The 20,496-nt window shown below is 30.9% G+C and overlaps 1 protein-coding gene across 1 annotated transcript in view; it reads right to left on the reverse strand.

Moving 5' to 3' along the window:
• Window positions 1-20,496, reverse strand: part of LOC121115660 (metabotropic glutamate receptor 3) — a 67,004-nt gene that overhangs the window by 24,232 nt on the left and 22,276 nt on the right. The window contains exon 2 of the mRNA XM_040709758.2: window positions 179-328. Coding sequence (XP_040565692.1) covers window positions 179-311 — 133 coding nt within the window. The 5' untranslated portion in view covers window positions 312-328. The remainder of the gene's footprint in view (window positions 1-178; window positions 329-20,496) is intronic.

A 20,496-nucleotide genomic window follows, 5' to 3' on the forward strand; every position in this document is an offset into this window, starting at 1 on the left:
ATAAAAAAAATACCATTTACGTATACCACTTTCTGTATTCGTGTTGTGTTCAATATTTCTGAGTCTAATTCCGTCAAATACGATCTAATGCTAAGAATTCACGGACTACCCTATAGAACCAATAACCATCATTTCTAAAAATGCAATATAGGTATATCCTCCATTTTCAAACACTTACCTATATTGGCTCCTCCATTCCGTCTGAGAGTGTGATGATTCAAATCAAATTGATGTGATCTTCTAAAGAACCGTTGGCAATTTGCTGGCCAAATGAGGACAAACATCCAAAGTAGACTATGGAATCCCCTCATTCTTCAATGAAAAAAATCTGAAAAAGTAAATGAATAAAATATGAGAAACAAACATTGACGAAATTATATACGAAAAATTAGAAAAATAGTCCTTATAAAATCATTAAAATACAAAGGCCCCAACTATATAATATTGTAAAATAATTAATTTTTAAATCAGTATTGCGTGTATTAAAGTTGTTAATTTTGCAACTCTACTCAAATTGTAAGTGGAATCTCAAATAAATAAATATTTTACAACTATGCGGATCCTGTCAGCCGATATTTTGTATCTTAACGTGACTTTAATTTGTATAACATTCTCTCAGTTCTTACGCTCACCACTTAGTCTTTATATTTAAACTTCTCTCATGAACAATGCAATAATAACGATAACAGCCTTAGAAAATAAAAATAAACTGTTAAGGTTGTCTACAAAAACAAAACAAAAAAACTCGCTCTTTAAAAAATGCTTTTGAATTACACCCCTAGAAATAAACATAATTTAACATTAGAAACATGTTGATGTGCATTTCCTTTTACGGACTGCTGGTATCACAAAAGATTCCACCTGTTCTTCAGCAATACAATGGAGTAAATTTTACAAACAAAATGAATGTATTATCTAAAAAAGGCTTAATTGAACAATATTCTAATTTTATTTTTAATATATCGTGATATTCACACACTAGAACAACGGTGGTATTGCAACTCGGGTTGCGGACTGCTCATATAAAAAAAGATCCCCCCCATCAAAGTTTCAAAAATATGGTGGCCCATAAAAAAATTATGTTTGAATCTGTTCATATCAGACCTTAAGCATAACGTTAGGTCCTTGATGACGTTAATCAACAGACAGTCACAAGAACCGACAGTCTTAAGGACCGTTCTTAAAAGACTGGCCTGCACCGAATAAATAATGACTGATTCATCACTAGTTACAATACAATTAGTATTAAAAGCTGTTAAACCTCAATAGAATGTTTTTCTATGGGTCTGAGTACTGGTTTGAACAAGTAAACATCGGTAGATGTAAAAATTATTCAACCGGCCGCTGAGTTAGAATAAGATATTTAGGTACTATGACTCCAAAAATTTTGTTTGGACGTATGGTTCACATAATTAATAAAACACATTTTTTTTTTTGGAAGGCCAGAGTTTGAAAATTAGATAAAACTTTATCGCAGAGTCAAAATGGTATCAAAAATGATATAATTGTTGTTTTAGTGTAAAAATAAATCTTTTAAAACTCCAGAATTTTGACTTGATACTAAATTATTGAACTTAACAGGTGTTTTTATATGACGTGTCATCCTTAGTTATCACTTCCATATGGTGTAATAAAAACGCAAAAAGTTAATTAAATTCCCTTTTCTAAAAATTTCATTTCAAAGTTGTCAACAAGAAAATAAAAGTCCAAGTCACAGGTATGCCCCTAATTTGGAATACCTCTCGTTAGATATAGTTCACTCTATTTGCGATACTGTTATCATACTTAATTTTAATCGTAAATAACTTTTTTAATGATTGACTATCAGGGATTTAAATAGTCACTCAACATTGCAATTTGTATTCCAAATAATATATAATATATTTGTGTTTTTATGAATATAAATATTTCTATAGAATAAAAATAACGATACCCTTGACCCAGGAAGGGGAACAGAAGAGTACTAAGAGTTCTCTATAGGAGGGATATCAACAACGCTTATATGCGCCTCTATTCAGCAGCACGATTATTAAGCTTTTAATTTAATACTTTTTCTGTAAAAAGAAGATTATTTTTACTTTTTAAACTCATTTGAATATTATTATGTATATAATATAATATTAGGGCGGTATGTTTGTCAATTTTTTTCAAGTTTCGATTACAGCTTGGCTGTAAAATTTGTTATGCGGTGGAAAAAACACCCATGCAAACTATTTTTTTAGTGATATTCTGCGAGCTGAATTTTCCTTCTCGAGCGTTTTTGAGTCTCTTATAAAATACTCGAGGAAATATAAGATATTCTTGTTACTTGCTTGTATACTCTTTACTTGTAAGAAAAACTTGCTATTCGCTTGAATATTTGTTATTCATCTATGTTCTCTCACAAATACTTTTTACAAGCTTAAAAGCTCGTCAGTCAAAAAATCATATTTTTTAAAGAGTTATTGAAAGTTTGTGATTTTTTATTTATTTTTATATAATTTGAAGGTTTAGAGAAGAAATTTTTTTGATGTTGAACTATCCTTCGCTCATCTTTCATATTGTTTTCAAAAATCCTATGTCTTATTCTCTCTTCTATTTCACGTTCTTTATTTTTTGTTTTATTGACAAAATTGGGTTTTAGTTACTTTTTAGAAAACTACTATTTAAAGGCCGCCATGGCCTTGAAGACCAAGAACATTATTACCAGAATAATTTCTGGAGCCTAAAAAGCTACATGAACAATTTCAAAAAAATCCATTCATTGTTTCGAGCGTGATTCTTGGACAACATAGACATTTGCATTTAATAAGATATTGTGCTAAAAAAAGGCGGTAATCATAAGTTGTGACAAGTTACAAGTAAATACTCGCATTTTAGGTACATGTGCCAAGTTTCCAGTGTCTTTTTTTTTTATATTTAATAGAACTCGAGTACCCATTGATGAGTTTTTCTCATTTTCAACCTAAAGATGACATTGTGGAACAATGAAATTCGGCATAAGCTATTTTATGATAACTTACTTTTTATTCACTCGCCGTAATCAAAATTCGAAAAGTAGAAAGATAAACCGTCCTAATATACATGGATATTAATACCACGTGATGAAATACCCCCTCCCTCCGTACGACTGGAATATTTTTTTAATTAAGAACGGATTAATTACCGTCATCATTTCACTATGTACCTGTTCAGAGAATCCCCGGTTTAATTTAATTATTTTCCTTTCTCAAATGAGAATCCAAATTGAAAAAAAAAAAAAAAAAACTTTCTCAAATGATCATTATTTCCTGATGTAATAAAAAAATTTCATAACAAGATTAGTTATTTTGTCACGAGGATCCTCTTCTCTTTGTATATACATATAGTGTACACGACAATATAATTTTCGTCAATTTTATATATATTTTTTTCATTTTCCATACAAAATAAATGGAACTCAAAAATAAATAAATAAGATGATGACGAAATATTTTGTATCGAACCTGTAAACAAAATGAAAAATTAGTAGTAGTTGTAAAGTCATTCCATCCGAGTGTAGAAAAACTTCCAAGGTACTTATGTAAATATGAATGCAAGTCCAGGATATATATAGTGTGCGTAAGCAAATCATACCGCACCAATTATAGCTCTATAAGGCTAATATTACTGGCAATCGATGTTGAGCCATATATATATATATTTTTAATTTATCAACTTTTATACCCTGTATTATTGGTTAAGATACACAGACGAAAAAAATTTATGAAAAACCTACTTCTTCGTGATTTTTATTAATGTTTATGACTTTATCAATGTTTTTTACTTAAATCCGATGAAAGCTATTATGACAAAAATAAATCCATAATATTTTTTTTTATGTATCTTTAAAATTCAGTTTTTTTGGCCAGGCTTTATTTCATATGTAATTTTTTTCTCCGGCCAATATGAGAAATTGGTTGTTAATTCTTTCAGAATGGTTATCATTCTATCCTGAAGATGCAAGTAATTCCTTCTTGACAGAGATTAATTGGAGTGAAGTTTGCTTTTCAACAGGACAAGGATCCAAAAACTACATCCAAGCTCTGCAAAAACTTTTTGTAAAAAAAAAAGAAGCCAGTAACAACTGATCTATTATACAATGACCAGCTCCATCTCCTGATTGAAACCCAATAGTTCTTTTGTGAGAACACCTATTTAGAAAAGTTCCGGAAAAGTAACCCAAAATGTAAGTAGTACATTTTGAAAGGATATCAAACCTCTCAATTTCGGAAAACTAATAACAAAAATGCCAAAAGTCTGTAAAAGCAGTTATAGTGGCAAAGGGAAGATATTTGATGAAACTAAAATTTAAACAAAAATACTTAGTTTTTTTTTTTACAAATAAATGTTTATACCTATATTGAACCATATTTTTTCTTCATTTTAATAGCCTAATTAGTGTGTTATCTGATGATAAAGTCATAAACGACAATGGAGGCCAAAAAGGCACCTAGTTGCAGATTTTCTCCGGGCCATCACTCTATATAGGAGGTCACAGACATTATGAATTGCTAGGCTGAGCTTGTCCGTAAGGAGAGGAGGCGCATGAACAGCGGCAAGAACCTTTCCAAGAAGACAAGATGGGAAGGGCGTCACAAGATTATCACTGAAGACTTCTTCACTGGTGTGGCCCTTGAAATAGAAGCCTCACCTAATATTATAAATATAGACTTGTAATGAGCAATAAATAAATGTGAGGCCTCAAATTGGACCCAATAAACTATATTCAAGGACTCAAACAAGACTCGTTGATAATATTAAATGACTTGTATTGGTCTTGCAATATAATACCTCTAATATTCTACGCACAAATAATACTTGAATGGTCATTCATAATGCATAATATGATCCGTTAAATTACTTAGATACAATGTAAATGGACATACTTCACTCCACCATAGGTGCTCAGGTTATGTCTCAGCTTACAGCTCATCTTCACAACTTCAAGGTGAATAGAGAAACATAAAATAATAAAGACGAAAGGGAATAATTGTCAAACCTTTTTCCATCACGCAATCCCTACTATCTAAGTACATAATGTTGTGTATGCATAAAGTATAATGAGTTTATTACTACTATGAGAGCTGGAAACCCTCACTCCGCACTCAGGGATAATCATCGTCAAACTCAAAGCTATGTAGATGTCAAAAAATATATTACAAACATATACAAAATGAAGGTAACTTTCACTGTGGTATCGTTTTATTGAGGAGTACATAAAAGTGATATATACAACCATACAGACATTTGTAAATACATATGTAAAAACTATTTCATATTGATCAAAGTATGATGATGAGGCAGAGTTCAAGGACACGATGGAACGTATAAATATTTAAAGGTTCATCATAGTAATACGTCGAACATTTTAATAGTCATAGTTTCTGTAATTTGAGAGATATTTACATGTACAAAATGTTTTGAGTACCAAAAACTCATTATTATCGATTATGATTATTATTTACAAAAGTCGAAGGCTACAATTTATCTGACGTCATAATATTTTGTATCTCCATTTTGAAGATATAGGGGAATAACTGTTATTTTTCAAAAAAACCAAGAGCACCGTAACAAACTCAAAAATGAGGAAAGGAAGCAGTTTTTTATTAAAATACTTTATTTATTGATGACAAAATTATCACGCAGCTTCTTACAAATATTGATATTCAAAAAGTGAGGGACCACTGTTTCTCCCCAAGTTGTGGTACCTAAGACCTCATTATTCATCAGTAATCTAGTTGTTTAAGTGATGTATTATTTTGACATTTTAATTTACTTTCCCCTTATCAATACAGTTCTATAAAATATGATCTGAAAAAAGAAACTGAAAAATTAACATGGTAATCTTGACTATTTGAAGAATGTTTGAGAGAAAAGAGGTTTATAGTTTCCCGAAAAAATCCTAACTTTTATTTTCCATCTTTCATGTCATTACTTTAAAATGAATTGGTATTTCTTCAAAAATCGAATAATAGTGATTAAAGATTGGAGTATACACAATATTCAAATTGCCTAAAAGTAGAAACTAGATAAAATCTACCACACATTTAGGTCATATTTTATGCAGCCCTCCTCATCTGTTTTCTGAACATTATTTGGATTTATTTCAATTTATCTTGTTAAACTGTGAACAATCATTGAATAATAATTTCTAGAAGTAAATAATTTCTTAATTATTTCAAACCGGTTTTGGGCCTTTTCCTATTGTTTTTTTTATAGAGGAAAGGTTGAGAGATACAATGAAGATAACAAAGTGATCGATTTAATTATCAATGTTCCATTTTTCTAAAAAAATTTCCGATTATGAGTGTTTTCAAATTAGATTGGTTAAATTCTAAGAAGCTCTTGTTAAATTGTGTACAGATCCTTATAATTATAATTACGGGTCGTGCAAAATGGATGTACCCCTACTATAGATTAATTTTTCGAGGAATAGTGATTGCAGTTCTTAAATTTCAGATGTTTCCTGCAACAGCTGACTTTTGATGCTTTCAAGTGAGCTATTGCAAACGCATTTATCATTTCTGTGACAAAAATGGAAGGAAAAATAAATCAGATTGCTGCTTTGATTTGCAACGGCCGAAGCACACCTGAAATTGTCAAGATAAGAAAAATCTTAAGAATGAGGAGAACAACCATAAAATTTAGCCTGCCAAACTGATCCCAGAAGTGGCCAAGAAGGTGTTTGATGCCTGGCCCACCATGTCCATTGCAAATTTGTCAGGCCGCCGGGGAAAGTCTTTTTCTTGGATGAAAAAAACATTCCCGGTCGACCCCGTCTTCAACAAGCCGAACAGTCGAGTTGTTTGCTTTGAAAACCCTTCTGAAGACCTCCCCCAACGTTTCCAAGACGGATGGGCGGGTGCCCCATCTCAGTGGAAGGCATAGGACCCTTTGACCGACTACTTGGAGATCTTGAAGACCAATTTACTCCTGTAGGTCCTCAAGATCACCAAGAAGTCGGGTAAGGTGTCCTACGTCTTCCAGGAGGATGGGGCACCCACTCACACAGCCAATGTTGTGCAAGCCTGGATAGAAGAGAACATGGAGTTTTGGTCCAAGAACTTCTGACATCCTCAGAGCCCCGATTTGAATCTTTTGGATTACTCTATCGGGTGGCAAGTCGAGTCAAAGGCCTGTCACACCACAACAATATCACCAAAATAAAGTCCTTCGTGGAGAAGGAGTGGAAGCTCATAAGAAGAGACTACACTGCCAGAGTGTATGCCACCTTCTGTGGACTCATGAAGCCCATCATTGAGAGCAATGGAAGTTAAATTCATAAATAAGATTTGTAATTGAGTGCTTAATAAATGTATTTAAGTAATCTATCACGTCTGACTTAATTAAGACTAAAGAAGAGCAAAAGCTTTAACATGTTGATTAGTGTTACATCCATTTCGTACAACTAATAACTCCATAGTATGTAAGAATGATCAACTGCTACTAACCGATTTTTTTTGGGGGAATTTTATTTAGAGAAAGGTTGCATACAACGTGTTCACTTCTCCCCCATTGTGTGACGTAATCATATTTTGTGAATCCCTTTTAATTCTACTTCTAAAACCTTTTAAAGATACGGAAATAATTCAACTTTTATTCTTATTCTTTAAAAAAAAAACCATAACCTACTAGAGATTGTGATGAGACAATTAACCTCAATGACTCCTATGATGATGGGCACCCAACCCAAGCTAAGGTTTCCTTTGTCAAAAAATTAATATATATATACGCAATGTTCAAGTCACATATTCCCCCCTCCCCAATCAAATGAGGAAGTCTGAGTCGCATATTATACAGCTTGTAACTATGTCTAAGTGAATTTTGGTTTATAATTTATCCGGAAAAAAAAGTACATTGTTCTTTTGTTGAGGTGGGATTTTATTTATAGTTTGTGAATTAGGGCCTACAGCATTGTTGAGTATTATTTTTTTTTCGTTACTGTTTGGCCTTTTGAAGGCATGCATGATTCGTAGTAGTGCTAATAGGTTAATAAAATTTATTATACACAAATTATGATGTAGATTAGACTGTTTCTAAAATATATAGTAATGGAAGCAAAACTAAAAACAATACTTTATTTTCTGGTTCAACATGCTTTAAATGGGAAGTTTTACTCTTATAATTTGTACTATATGTGTATTTTCATAAAAGATTGACAATAGTACTATTTACTAGCTTTGGACTTCGGTCTGAAAATTCTAGATACGTGTAAGACCCGGATCCAGGCTGTGATTAATATTAAAGTCAAATAACTAACATGAGCTCTTTTTCAGCATTCATATGTACAATTCAAGGTCACTTTTAAGTAAATCCACTGAAAAATGTGGCCTCACTGACAATTATAAGATTTTTGAAAAATGCGCCGATTTGATCTAAACACCCTGTCATTTCTTCTTCATGCAAAACAATCAGTATTATATGTTTTTGTTTTCTCTACTTACAAAAAATCCTACAAACAAAACAAAAAATATCATTTAAGCAATTATAATAAGAAAAGTTGAAAATATATTTTCTAAGTCAGACAAATCTTCCTTATAATAATACATAATTATTTATAGATTTGTTGATAGGATAGAATTTAATTACAAATATTTCTTTTTAAAATAAAAATACTGAAATTTTAATGAGAATTTTTATCATTATTAACTTATCGAAGGACAATTATGATATATTTAAGTATTCATAAAATATATATTCATATACAATGTACATAGATATACAATGCCTTCCATCAATATCCTCAAGTCTCATGACAAAAGGAACAATATATGTATACTTATGTATACAGTACATACTTTCCCATCAGTATTCATCAATATATGTATACACGTCCGATAATATTGATATTTAAAAATTTAATTCAATGGAATGAATACACAAACAAAATATCCGTAGGAATATTTATGTTCCTACGGACGTCAAGGATAAATCTATATTATTCATCACGGATTTTCTGCAGGGGTTGGCTGGAGGGGCTGTAGCCCCCCCCAAAAAAAAAAAAAAAAAAAAATATATATATCTATATAATACTGTGGACGCCCCCATTTATGCATTTACAAATATACAGATTTAACATATGGGCTGAATAGTCCCGGTTTTTACAAAAGAACACAGTTTTTTTCGTTCAAAATAGTTTGTTTTTTTACAATATTATTTATTTTTTTATTTGCGTAATTGAGCAGAGTCCACATAACACTTTTTAAGCCATTGCTTAGCTTCAAGAAGTAGTGTAAAATTTAAACAAGAAATTGTTTTTAATCCATTGCTTTAGAAATAAAAAAAATCAGCGTCACACCTAACACAATAACTCACTCACTGATTGCCATGCTATTTCGACAACTTTTTTTGAGTGTTAATACTAACGGAAAATAAGGTGAATTATAAAAAAAATAGCGCCATCTGTGTGTGAAGTCTGGAACTTCTCAGGCCATGTGTTATATCAGACTTGGACGTCTTAGCTCTTTTCCCAATCATTTATTTGTCTCTGTTCGGTTTTAGAGGGTCGTAGCTTCATTCTAGAGGCATGATTCTAAAGTAGAATACAGTCAATCACAATCATACTTTGGAGTAGTGAGAAATGGTCGTTTGCCGTCGAAAATATATATTGCCTCAAGAATTATTTGACATTATATTTTATAAAATCCAAGTTATTGCAATTTCGATCCTGAGTTTTTGGAAGTATGATTTATGAAATGAGTGAGTTACCTGAATTTCTAATATTTAAAAAAAACAAAACGATTTGTTATATTTATCTTCATAATTTCAAATTTGCAAAATTACTTTCGAACACTAATAACTCCCCAATTAATTGATGTCATCAGATCTAGATTCACGTCTGAACTTTAAGTTGATGCAGTTTTATCCGAATTAGGTAATTGGAACTTACTTTTTTCGGAAAACCCAAAAAATTTAGGATTTTTGCGAAATATCCAATTATTTATTATTTGATCACAAAAACATATAAATTGACTTTTTATTAAAATAGAACATATGTGTACCAATATATGAATAAATGATAAAAACATTATCTCCAAATTGTACATATACGTACCAATTAGTAGCTGAGGCTAAAAAAGTTTAATAATAATAAATATTATTATAAATTTTTATTGTCCATAGCTTACTAAGGAGAGTAAATACACAAATTATCGGTGTAAAATGCGACAAAACTATATCGCCATTACTTATGATGTTAACAATGTTGCAGGACGCTATGTAAGGCAGTTTATAAAAAAGAAAAGATTGAGTTAGCGATAATATAAGGTATAGTAAGCTACTACTCAGGTTGTAAAACTTTCGTTCGACAAGTTATTTCTGCTTAAATCCATTTTTGTTTGAAATGGAAAAAATATTTTCCAATAGCCCTGTTAGGGTTAACTTTTCAAGATACAGTTATTTACACTTTTATTTGTTTTAACAAGTTGAATTCCACAAAGGATCAAAATTGGTCTATATCTTTGGGTAAATCCAAAGTTTTATGACTCAATAACTTTTAGTTTATGATAAATTTATAATTACGTACACAGTGTTACTACATAGTTGGAGTAGCATTCTAAAAATATTTAATTAATTAATTATACGTAGGTAAATCACAATGCAGAAGACAAAAATAACCGATGCATGGTGAAAGTTCGTTTTCTATTTTTGGTCAAATTTACCAAATGCTTCAAAGATACTTCATCAAAAATACAGATGTAACAATATGCTAATATGCAATAATTCAAAATTGCAAAATATATCTTCTAGAAACATAGACATTTGCACTTATACATATGTAACATATATAATACATAAAAAGATAACAGCTGATCAATTTACGTGTTTTCCTTAAAGAAGATAAAATTATTGACAATGGATCATTTGTTATTTAGGAATGTCTTCAAAATAAATTATTATAAAGTTTGATGATGTGAGTTACAAAATGGAGACAAACAATTGCAGGGTCTTCCTTCGTACCAAATCTTAATGACTTCCTTATCTCCATATCTAGAAGCAAGAAAAAAGGAGGGGGACCCTCCTTCCTTCACCAAAAATTCCCTCATGAACGTCGATATAAATAACATTACATCATTCAAATTGAAAATATGATTGGATAGAGACCAACTCTATTTACTTAATTTTCATAAAAAATATTCCATTATACTAGATTTGGTACTCCTTTTAAGATATTGATATTAAATTGTTGGACAAGACGTCAGAAAAGTCCTAAATTGTTATTCCTTGTCTTGGTTTATAAGACGTTACATCACTAAAACAAAAATATAAATTGTATTTTCTTGTCGGCTGTAGACGTTTCTTCTTCTTTTAACGTAATCATTGTTCTAATCGTTGATTGATTTATTAAGAATGATATCTTTTGAAGTTGAGGTAAATTATCGACAATAATTATTAGTAAAATAGTAGAAGTTACAATCTATTTCAGACAGCCAATACATTATGCATATAACTTCTAAGCCATTCAAGTCATGACCCGATTGAACAAACTCTCACATCAATGTAAATATTAAATGAAATATTTATGCCGGAGATTCTTCTATTTTAAAAATAAGTACTTTTTCATCATGAATTTGGAATAGTTAAAAGAAGTTCAAGACCGTGAAGAATGGTGACGAGTTTAATGACTTAACATTTCATGAGCGTAATGGGTCATTAAATACATGCCTATATATATATATACTAAGCACATATTGATATTCCGAAGTTAAGAATCACTGAACATACTTATTGAAACCTTATTTAGTTGAATCTTACAGCAAGTTTGTTTTGTAAAGGAAAATAACATATTAAATATGTAATTTACAATTATCATTAATAAGTCGTAATTATTATTACTGACTTTGTTGAATGGAGATACAATATAATTATGTAAATACATGCAAGGTAACCTTATTTTATGAACAATATGGGCAATATACCTATATTGAGGGTAGGGATTTTAAATCCAGAACAAGTTTAGACCTCAACATCTTGGCAACTCAGAAATCTATGTTTATGAAAGGATGCTCATCAGATTTAGCTGACAAAACTGTACAAGAAAAATTACAAAACCACGTCTGACAGATTTGACGTAACTAAGATAAATTTAATTTAGTTTAATTCCTACGTTGAATGTCTCATGACGGACGAAATATAAAGCCCTTCTCTTTAAAATATCAAGATTTATACTAATTACGTGACAAAATTGGGCATGCCTTTCAATCTTTTTACAAGAAAACAAGTTATCTGATATAATTTGTCTCTAGGTATCTTGCTCTAAGCAACATTAATTAATTGAATTCGAATGAATTTTAGTTATGAAGCTCTGAATAATTCCCGACAATTATTCAGTACTAATTCCATTCTTGGAAAGAATTGACTATTTACTACAAATTGATTTTAGATTTTTCTTATTTTTCTTTTTGAAGAAAATTGAAAAAATACAATAAAAATAACGAGGTGCAAGGGATTAGTAGGAATATACAAGACGTTGGCTCGAATAAAAGTTATTTAACCTACTCAAAATGTCGTTAATTTACGATTGCATATGAAAAAACAAAGGGAATATTGCTTACATGTTCCAACCGGAATTCAAATAAATACCTTAAATGACAAAAAAGTTGCATTTTACTTTAGGTACAAAAATAAAACATAAAAATATGTATATGACTATTTCGTGCATCATAAAACCCCAATACATCAAATCAAAATAAACAATATTAGATACAAAAATGGCCTTGAGCTGATGCATTTGCAATTTTTCTAAGTAATTTAACAACGATTTTCTGATTTTGAGGATCAACTATGTATTAAAACCATTGAAAAAAGGAGCAAATCATCGAGTTGAGACTCGGTGAGAGACCAATTTTTTTTAGGTTCAGCTTTCAATAATCTTTTTTAGAGTGATACGGATAGATATTTCAATACAAGCCAATATTCAAACTAAAAATGACAATTTTTGGGAACATAAATTTACTACAAGACCGTTTCAGATCAAAGTTATATTGAAGTATTTACATACAATATTCAGAGCATCCTAGGCTATAATGGAATTACAGACATATACTTTAAAATTTTGACTAGTGTCCAACTTATTTATAGGGAAATACAAAGATTAATGGGAGTTATCTTGATGTTTGAGTTCGAGATTTCGAGAGTTTTCACAGAAGGTGTACTGGTAGACGCGTCCATATTGTTATACCGGAATTCGGCGGTCACTTAGTGTGGTATTCTTAAAAGAACAACTAAATTCCGTTAATTTGGATATTTTTTTATTTTTCGCTAATTTTTATAAAGGTAAATTCTATAATATGGACCGGGCTGTCACTTGGTGGTGTGTGTTTCTCTGACGTTACCATGAGGACTTCATTTTACTTTCTACATATGAGGGAATGAGTACACGTCATTTTCATATTTATAAAATATGTTGTCCACATACTTTTTCTTTAAATATGATTTTTTTTAGTTAAATGTTTTTTTTTTTTAATTTTCCAAAGCTGTTAGAATTATTTTATCATTGTTAAAGAGATACTACATATACTAAGTGGTTCATTAAAATTTGAACACTTTGAATTTTAACCTTCAATAAGTTATAATTTATTGAAAAACATTAAAATTTCAAAAAAATAATACTATAAATAGATGTGTGTCTCATCTCTCTTAGTCATTAATGTAGCCGCTCTGAGTGACAGAAGGTCTGGCACCCACTGCGATGTAGTCCTCTGTCATGGCTCCCCGGTGCAGGCTGACAGTGGCTTTGAGGGTCTCTGTGTTTGGAAGAAAGAGACTGCAGGCCCAGAAGGTACAGTCGAGGGGTTTGACATCAGGGCTGTAGGGTGCCAAACGTGTCTAAAAAGAGTCTTGCAATAAAGGAGATGGGTAGCGTCAAAAGTGGCCTCTCCACCCTAACAAGAGTGTTTCCACCAATTTTTTCTATACATCTCTGGATCGTCTGGTGTAAAATCCCAAGATTTCTTGCACGGGGCATCATGGACTAAAGAGGATTGGCCTAGGCTGTTTTCTAAAAATCATCCAGGTCCAGATTTTCCTTTTTGACAGATCCCTTCTTCCTTTCTAACATTTTTGACTTGCTGGCGGCGTGAATGGTGGTCCTGGAGACGCCCAACTGCATGGAGTGTGCGCATGGAAATTCGTGATTTATCACGTTCAAGAGTAACTAATTGTTTATGCTTTATTATATCAAAATATGAATAAATTTCAATCACTCAAACTTAATTAGTTATTGAACAAGTTAGTGTTGAGATTTCAATGGACCATCCGGTAAATGCCCACAAAAGAAACACAAGTGCGTGTTGTAATGAAAGACAGAGAGTAATATTGAGGATTTGTTGAGAAGTTATAAGTGTAAGTAGTAGTTGGATCCAGAGTAGAACTAATGATCGATAACGAAGTAATTTCGGTCTATGTCCTAACCCATGGAAATGGAGTTAGTTTTGTTTATATTTCCTTCCTCACATAGCAACTTGTACTGAATTTAATATTACACCCTGATAGTTAAGCTGTTCTCCTCCAAAACATTCTTCAAAAGAGTCGGTTTATTATGCCACTCGCGGGTTTCTTTGATTTTTACATATCGGCATGTCATATTTTATGCAACTCTTATGATTAGGAGTCAATCTTTAAGGTTTGATCAATATAAATTAACGAACTGTAATGGAGCAAGAACCGTCTCGTTAAGAATTGTGAAATATAGTTTAAAAAAATTTAATTTTTTGGGAAGAAATTTAGAAGTCCATGGCCATTTTCAAAATATTATTATTTTTTTTTTTTAAACTTCAAAAATCCACAACTATTTAGAAAAAATTTAATTTAGAATATAAAATTTTTGAAAGAACAATTTCAAATGTTAAATTTTTTGTATGAAAATTTCAAAAAATCATTGCTATTTACAAAAGATAATTCGAGTTTTTCTCAATATAAAGTAGACAAGCCGGTTCGGACCTGCGATCCATGACATCACTACCACCTAACCAAAACTGAAATTGACATTTATTTTTGTTTTTCTTAAATGAGGTATGGAATGGTTATAAAAATATGATTCCAGGAACGAATAACACCATTCCCTTGAACTTTTCACCCTCTGTGCAGTTAATATGAATATAATTTTTTTCCATCCCCGAACACGGATGTCACATGCGATAATTAAGAGAAAAAAACATTTGTATGATTCCTAATTTAAATATATATAAATATTCACATCACATAATATAGATATGAATGCTCCCAAAAATAGATTGTCAGATCACACAGGGAATTATTCAAATTGATGATATATGTAGCCCGTCAACACAAAAGCAAGTTGGAAGGATTTTTCTCCAAATTGAATCGGGATAAGTTACAATTAACATTTGCTATAATTAACATTTTTTGAGACACTCATATCATGTAATAAATTTGAATATAAAGCCCAGAGTTAACTGAAACATATTAATCAAATATTGAGTTGTACAGGGTCGTGGACTACTAATGGAACAAACAATGATTTCATCCAGATCCCGCATGAGTGCATCACTCTCAAGTTTTTCCTACTTATACAAGAGGGTGACTGAGTTAAAGAATAAATTTCCTTTTTTTTTTCATTCTTAGTAGGTTACTGAGATGAAGAAACACAATCAATCATCAAGTAGTGTTTTACTCATTTGAAATTAGCGAAATTTTTTAAACGCAAATAATTCCAGAATTAATAATGGTTAAGTTATATAATTGATACCATTTGATTTTCCGTCAGTCAATAATTCCAAATTAATGGAAATGGTTTTGATTAAGTAATTGGAATCAACTGGTTTTATAACATAAATTGATGTAAATTTTGGTATGTAACAGTGTAAATAAGGTAAAATGTCAGGAAACCCAACAGTTCCAAATCGTACTTAAGAGCATTATACTATATTGAAATTCGTAAATTTTGTCATGTAAAAGTGATAACATAGAAAATGAAAGCTAGGCTAGATAATACCAACCATTTTTTATTCAAAACTTTGTATTTTAAATTTTTTTGACTAATGCTAAAACCATAGTTCCATTGTAAAATCAATAAAAACAACTTTTGGATTGACTGTGCAATATTTAATATTTTCCATATTTTGTAAAATTGGTTACTCAGTGAGAGAATAAAGGCTATGATTGAAGCCCATAGTGGTCATATTGGAAACTAATATGTATTGCTATTAAATAAAATCAAAAATTATTCAAATAGTATTTGTGCAGAAGTTGGTTGAGGAGAAAGAGCAGGCTATAAGAATTTTTCTTAAAATAAATTGTAGATTAGATTTGTTTGTTTTATTCATTACTGTTAATTTTTTTCAACAAACTATTCTTATTCACCATTCTGAGGGACCACAAATTGCACTTAAAGTGAGAAAATGGATCGTTGCAAGATAAGAATGATAAATTCTTCAACAAAATAAAGGTTTTAATGTACGGATTTGGGAACATCAGTCTCCAAAAGAGCTTTACAAATCTTCCATACCTTCCAGATTGGCACCCCTGTGACGTTTAAGACCTCCATATTTTAAATTTCCATGTTGTTGTAGACAACAAAATCGTTACGGTGCAACATCTCTGTAAATTCAATATTCTTAATGATTCCCAAAACTTCACTAAAGTTTGTTGATACAACATTTTTATTAGTAAAGGAAAATACACCATTAGAGGGCTGTATTACAACAAAATGCCTGGCGTCGTTTATATATACATGTAATAAAAAAATAAATCGGGATTTGCTCCTTTATGATTTTTCTGAAGATTGTTTTTGTATTGACGCATCACAACATTTAAAGCGGATAAAATAGTATTGAAATCCAAATAAAATTATGACGTGATTTAAATTTGTTTTCTCATAATTAAGCTCTACGCATTATGTACGTATAAATAATAATGTCAGTGTTGTGCCTAATTGAACAATTACATTTGTTCTTTTTTTTTCTTTCAAAAAATGAAAAAACGAATTTTACAAATTACGTAGGCATATATATTTTCTTTCCGTTTTAAAATAATATGTATCAGGAAGAGTATTTAGATAAAGGAAAATACTTTAATAATCTGATCCTCTATCAAGGACTCGTTCGATTTATAAATGAAGGTCGTAAAAGGTCATCATTATCCATACAATTAGTCTCTTAATCCAAATTACCTCATCTGTAAACAACTATAGCCATTTATTCCGAAAGAAAACTATTGATTGTGCAAGTAATTTTTTTATTGTAATCATACATAGATGAAAATAATAACATAATGGAAGGTTTTTTGAAGTTTCTTCCTGAAGATAAGTTTTTTTAATTGTACTTAATCCTCCGTTAGTAAAGATCCTTTTTATTTCACGGTTAGCGTGCTGTGTAAAAAATAACCCAAAAAATAAAACGTATTAAATCACGTGATACATGTTTAAATAATTATAACTTCATTAATTTTTGTATCATTTTTTTACTATTACATCCGTTTTGCATCAAATTTTTAATAAAAATATATATATAATTATTCATCGAGAAAAAATAAATCTTAATTTTAAAAGGATCTTAACTTAATTAGTTTTAGGGAACACGTAAATTAAATTTATTATCCTTATAGTTAAAACTTTAATATTACGTTTTAAAAATTATCATACTATTCAAATTTTGAAAAGTTTTTAATGAGGTTTTGTGTATTATATAAATAAAACATCTAAGTTTTCACATTGAAAAAAGTAGGATTTCAAGAAATCAAAAGGAAACACAAAGGATCGACTTCATAGCAAAAAAGTTAAATTAATTTAATAAGTCTTGATTAAAAATTGCTGTGCACATTTTAGTGAAGACACTATCAAGGCAGATAAATAATAACATATATTCTAATTTAATGTTTAAGGAACATGCTGAAAAGTATATTCGAAAGAGTAAGAAGCATTTTTATAAATCTTGGGATGTAAAGTATTTCAGTTTACTAACGAAGGGTTGAGTAATTTATTATTGTCCAATTTTGGATGTTCCCACACTTATAAAGATTTTTTTATGGTATGGAGGGTGGAAAACTGGCTAGGTCTCTCCATGATCTTAATGTGTTCCTTCTTTACCAACTCCTTATTGAACTCCAAAACTGAGGTTGTGTTTTATTTTAATTATTATTTGCAATTGTTTTTATTTATAAAAATGGGCTATATCTTCAAATATGACAAAATAAAAACCAAAATAGTTTTTGTGGAAAAAAATGTTCCTCTACTTGAAGATCCCAATTTAGATTGCAAATGACCTCAGGATCAGCCAGCCAGACATGTATGGTATTAAAAAACGATTTAAATCCCAAGGAACAGTCTCCTGAAAGTCTCAGCAAGGTCAGAAACGAAGAGTAAGAACAAAGGCTATGATTTAGGGTGTCAAAATCGTTCTTGCTAGAAACCCAGTGAGAACAATTTGCGATATGGTTCAAAAGAAGAATATGAGCAAACTTCGATCCGAAGGATCATTAAAAGTTACTAGGGACAAAATCGAGTTCAAGGAGGAAGCAACATCTTATTATGACGCCCACAAAGGAAAAGAGGTTGTCTAGAGTCAAGCTTCTTTTAATTTTGATCAAACAAAAGCCACTGGTCATCATCTTTTCGGTAAGAAGTTATTCGGGGTCGACAGGGTGTCCAATAGCCAAACAGAGAATTACTTTTCGAACCATGATGTGAATGATGTACTACCAAATTTGAAAATTAGATATAAAATATAGTCTTCGGCTCTGATAGAAATAAGTTTCCACCAATCTTCAATCCGAACAACGAGAAGGTCACCGCTGCATCGGAAACATGTACTTCCTTGGATCCCAAAGGAATACAAGGGGTTAAGGGTGTTAACCTTAAGGGGTTTCCCCCTAAAACATGTCGCCTTCCTAGCTCCCAAAATCTTAATCCTTTCGATTATTCCATCTAGGTAATGATCGAAGGAGCTGTCTGCAGCAAAGATCTAGCGTTTCTAAGATCTTTAGAGTCCACCATCAAGATTGTAGGGCTGACCTGTCAGAAGAATACATTAGTAAGGTATTTTCTTAAAGTTCCTTCTATTGGTTAGATAGAGTTGTACTGCGGAATACGAATAATAAGCGGGAAGTAAGAAGACATACATTTCTTTAGGGAGACTAGGGGTTGAACATTACGTAATTTTTTAAGGGAAAGTAAAAATGGTATAATAAGTGATACCATTGTCGTTGTGTTGTTAAGTATCTTCAAATTGTTTGGTTTTTTTGCAAATCATGATCAAACAGTTTCAATAGTTCTTCTATAACTATTCTGCATTTTTTTGGCATAGATTCATGCATACATGTTTACAATGTAGGTAGGTATAGATTTGACAGGTAAGTTCAATATTATATATACATATAATTATCCTTTTAGATAAAATGAAATATGGATCTTATTGGTAGAATGATTCTCGAGTATACAAAGATATATATTATGTGTTCTGCAAAATATTACCTTGTAATTACTACAACTATAGATTTTGAACAAATTTACGGATCTGTCAAGTATAGAACATGTGTGCTACGTCAACATAAAAACGATCTCGAATGAAAACAAAGAAAGAGAGAAAATCTCTTTTTTTTTTATGAACAGGGTTGGATTTTTATTTTGGAAAATTTAAAAATAATGTACAGGGTTGAACTCATCCTGTGTTTGACTAAACTTAAAACTGAATTCTTCAATTGTCTTCAAACTCAGTGAAAGAAAGATTTTGTGACTAAATATTCCTTATGTAATGTTTCAACTGAATTAAAAAAAAAAAAAAACGAGAACCAGTAAATTTAGTAACAAAGAAATGAAATTTTAAAGATTTTATCACGCGGCATGCCACTGGTGACCATAATTAAAGAGTTCGGATGCAACCGTACCACTGTTTATCATGCCGCCAGGGATTTATTTAAAGGAACCATATTTTCAGGGGTTGTGGCCAGTATAGGCTAAGTTTGCCATCCCCTTTTTGTGAAGAGGAAGGAGCGGCTTAATGTTGATGCTTACATCGAACTTATGGAAAAGAAAGGCATTTTATCCTCTCATTGAGACCATTATTAGAGCTTTTGACTAGAATATAAATTATGTCAAGCACTATTTCAAGATAATTTTGTAAAATAATCTTCCTCACAAAAAACTTTTGTCTAAATTTTACTCTTGAAATACTAAAAATAATAAAATGTTTACCACTGGATAAGATCACCGCTGTACATAACAATTTATTTGCAAAAATTAATTCAGCAATTCACAAATCTTTTGCTCTAACATGTAGGAGCCTGAAGTGAATTCAAACACTCAAACAAACCATCTCACTCTTCAACCACAACCTCCAACCTGGTACATACTTTGTTGAGAAACCCCTTGCATATGTTGACCATTTCCTCGAGAATGGAAGCCTGCCAGGAATCAACAATATTTTTTGCAAGTTTATTGGACTCTCTCACAGATAACCCCCACACATAGTAGACCAAGGGATTTAGATCTGGCGAGTGCAAAGCTACATTTCCTTTGTCCAAAACATAAAGGTCTTAAAA

The sequence above is a fragment of the Lepeophtheirus salmonis genome, chromosome 4 (genome assembly GCF_016086655.4).
Source record: "Lepeophtheirus salmonis chromosome 4, UVic_Lsal_1.4, whole genome shotgun sequence".
Lineage (NCBI taxonomy): Eukaryota > Metazoa > Arthropoda > Copepoda > Siphonostomatoida > Caligidae > Lepeophtheirus > Lepeophtheirus salmonis.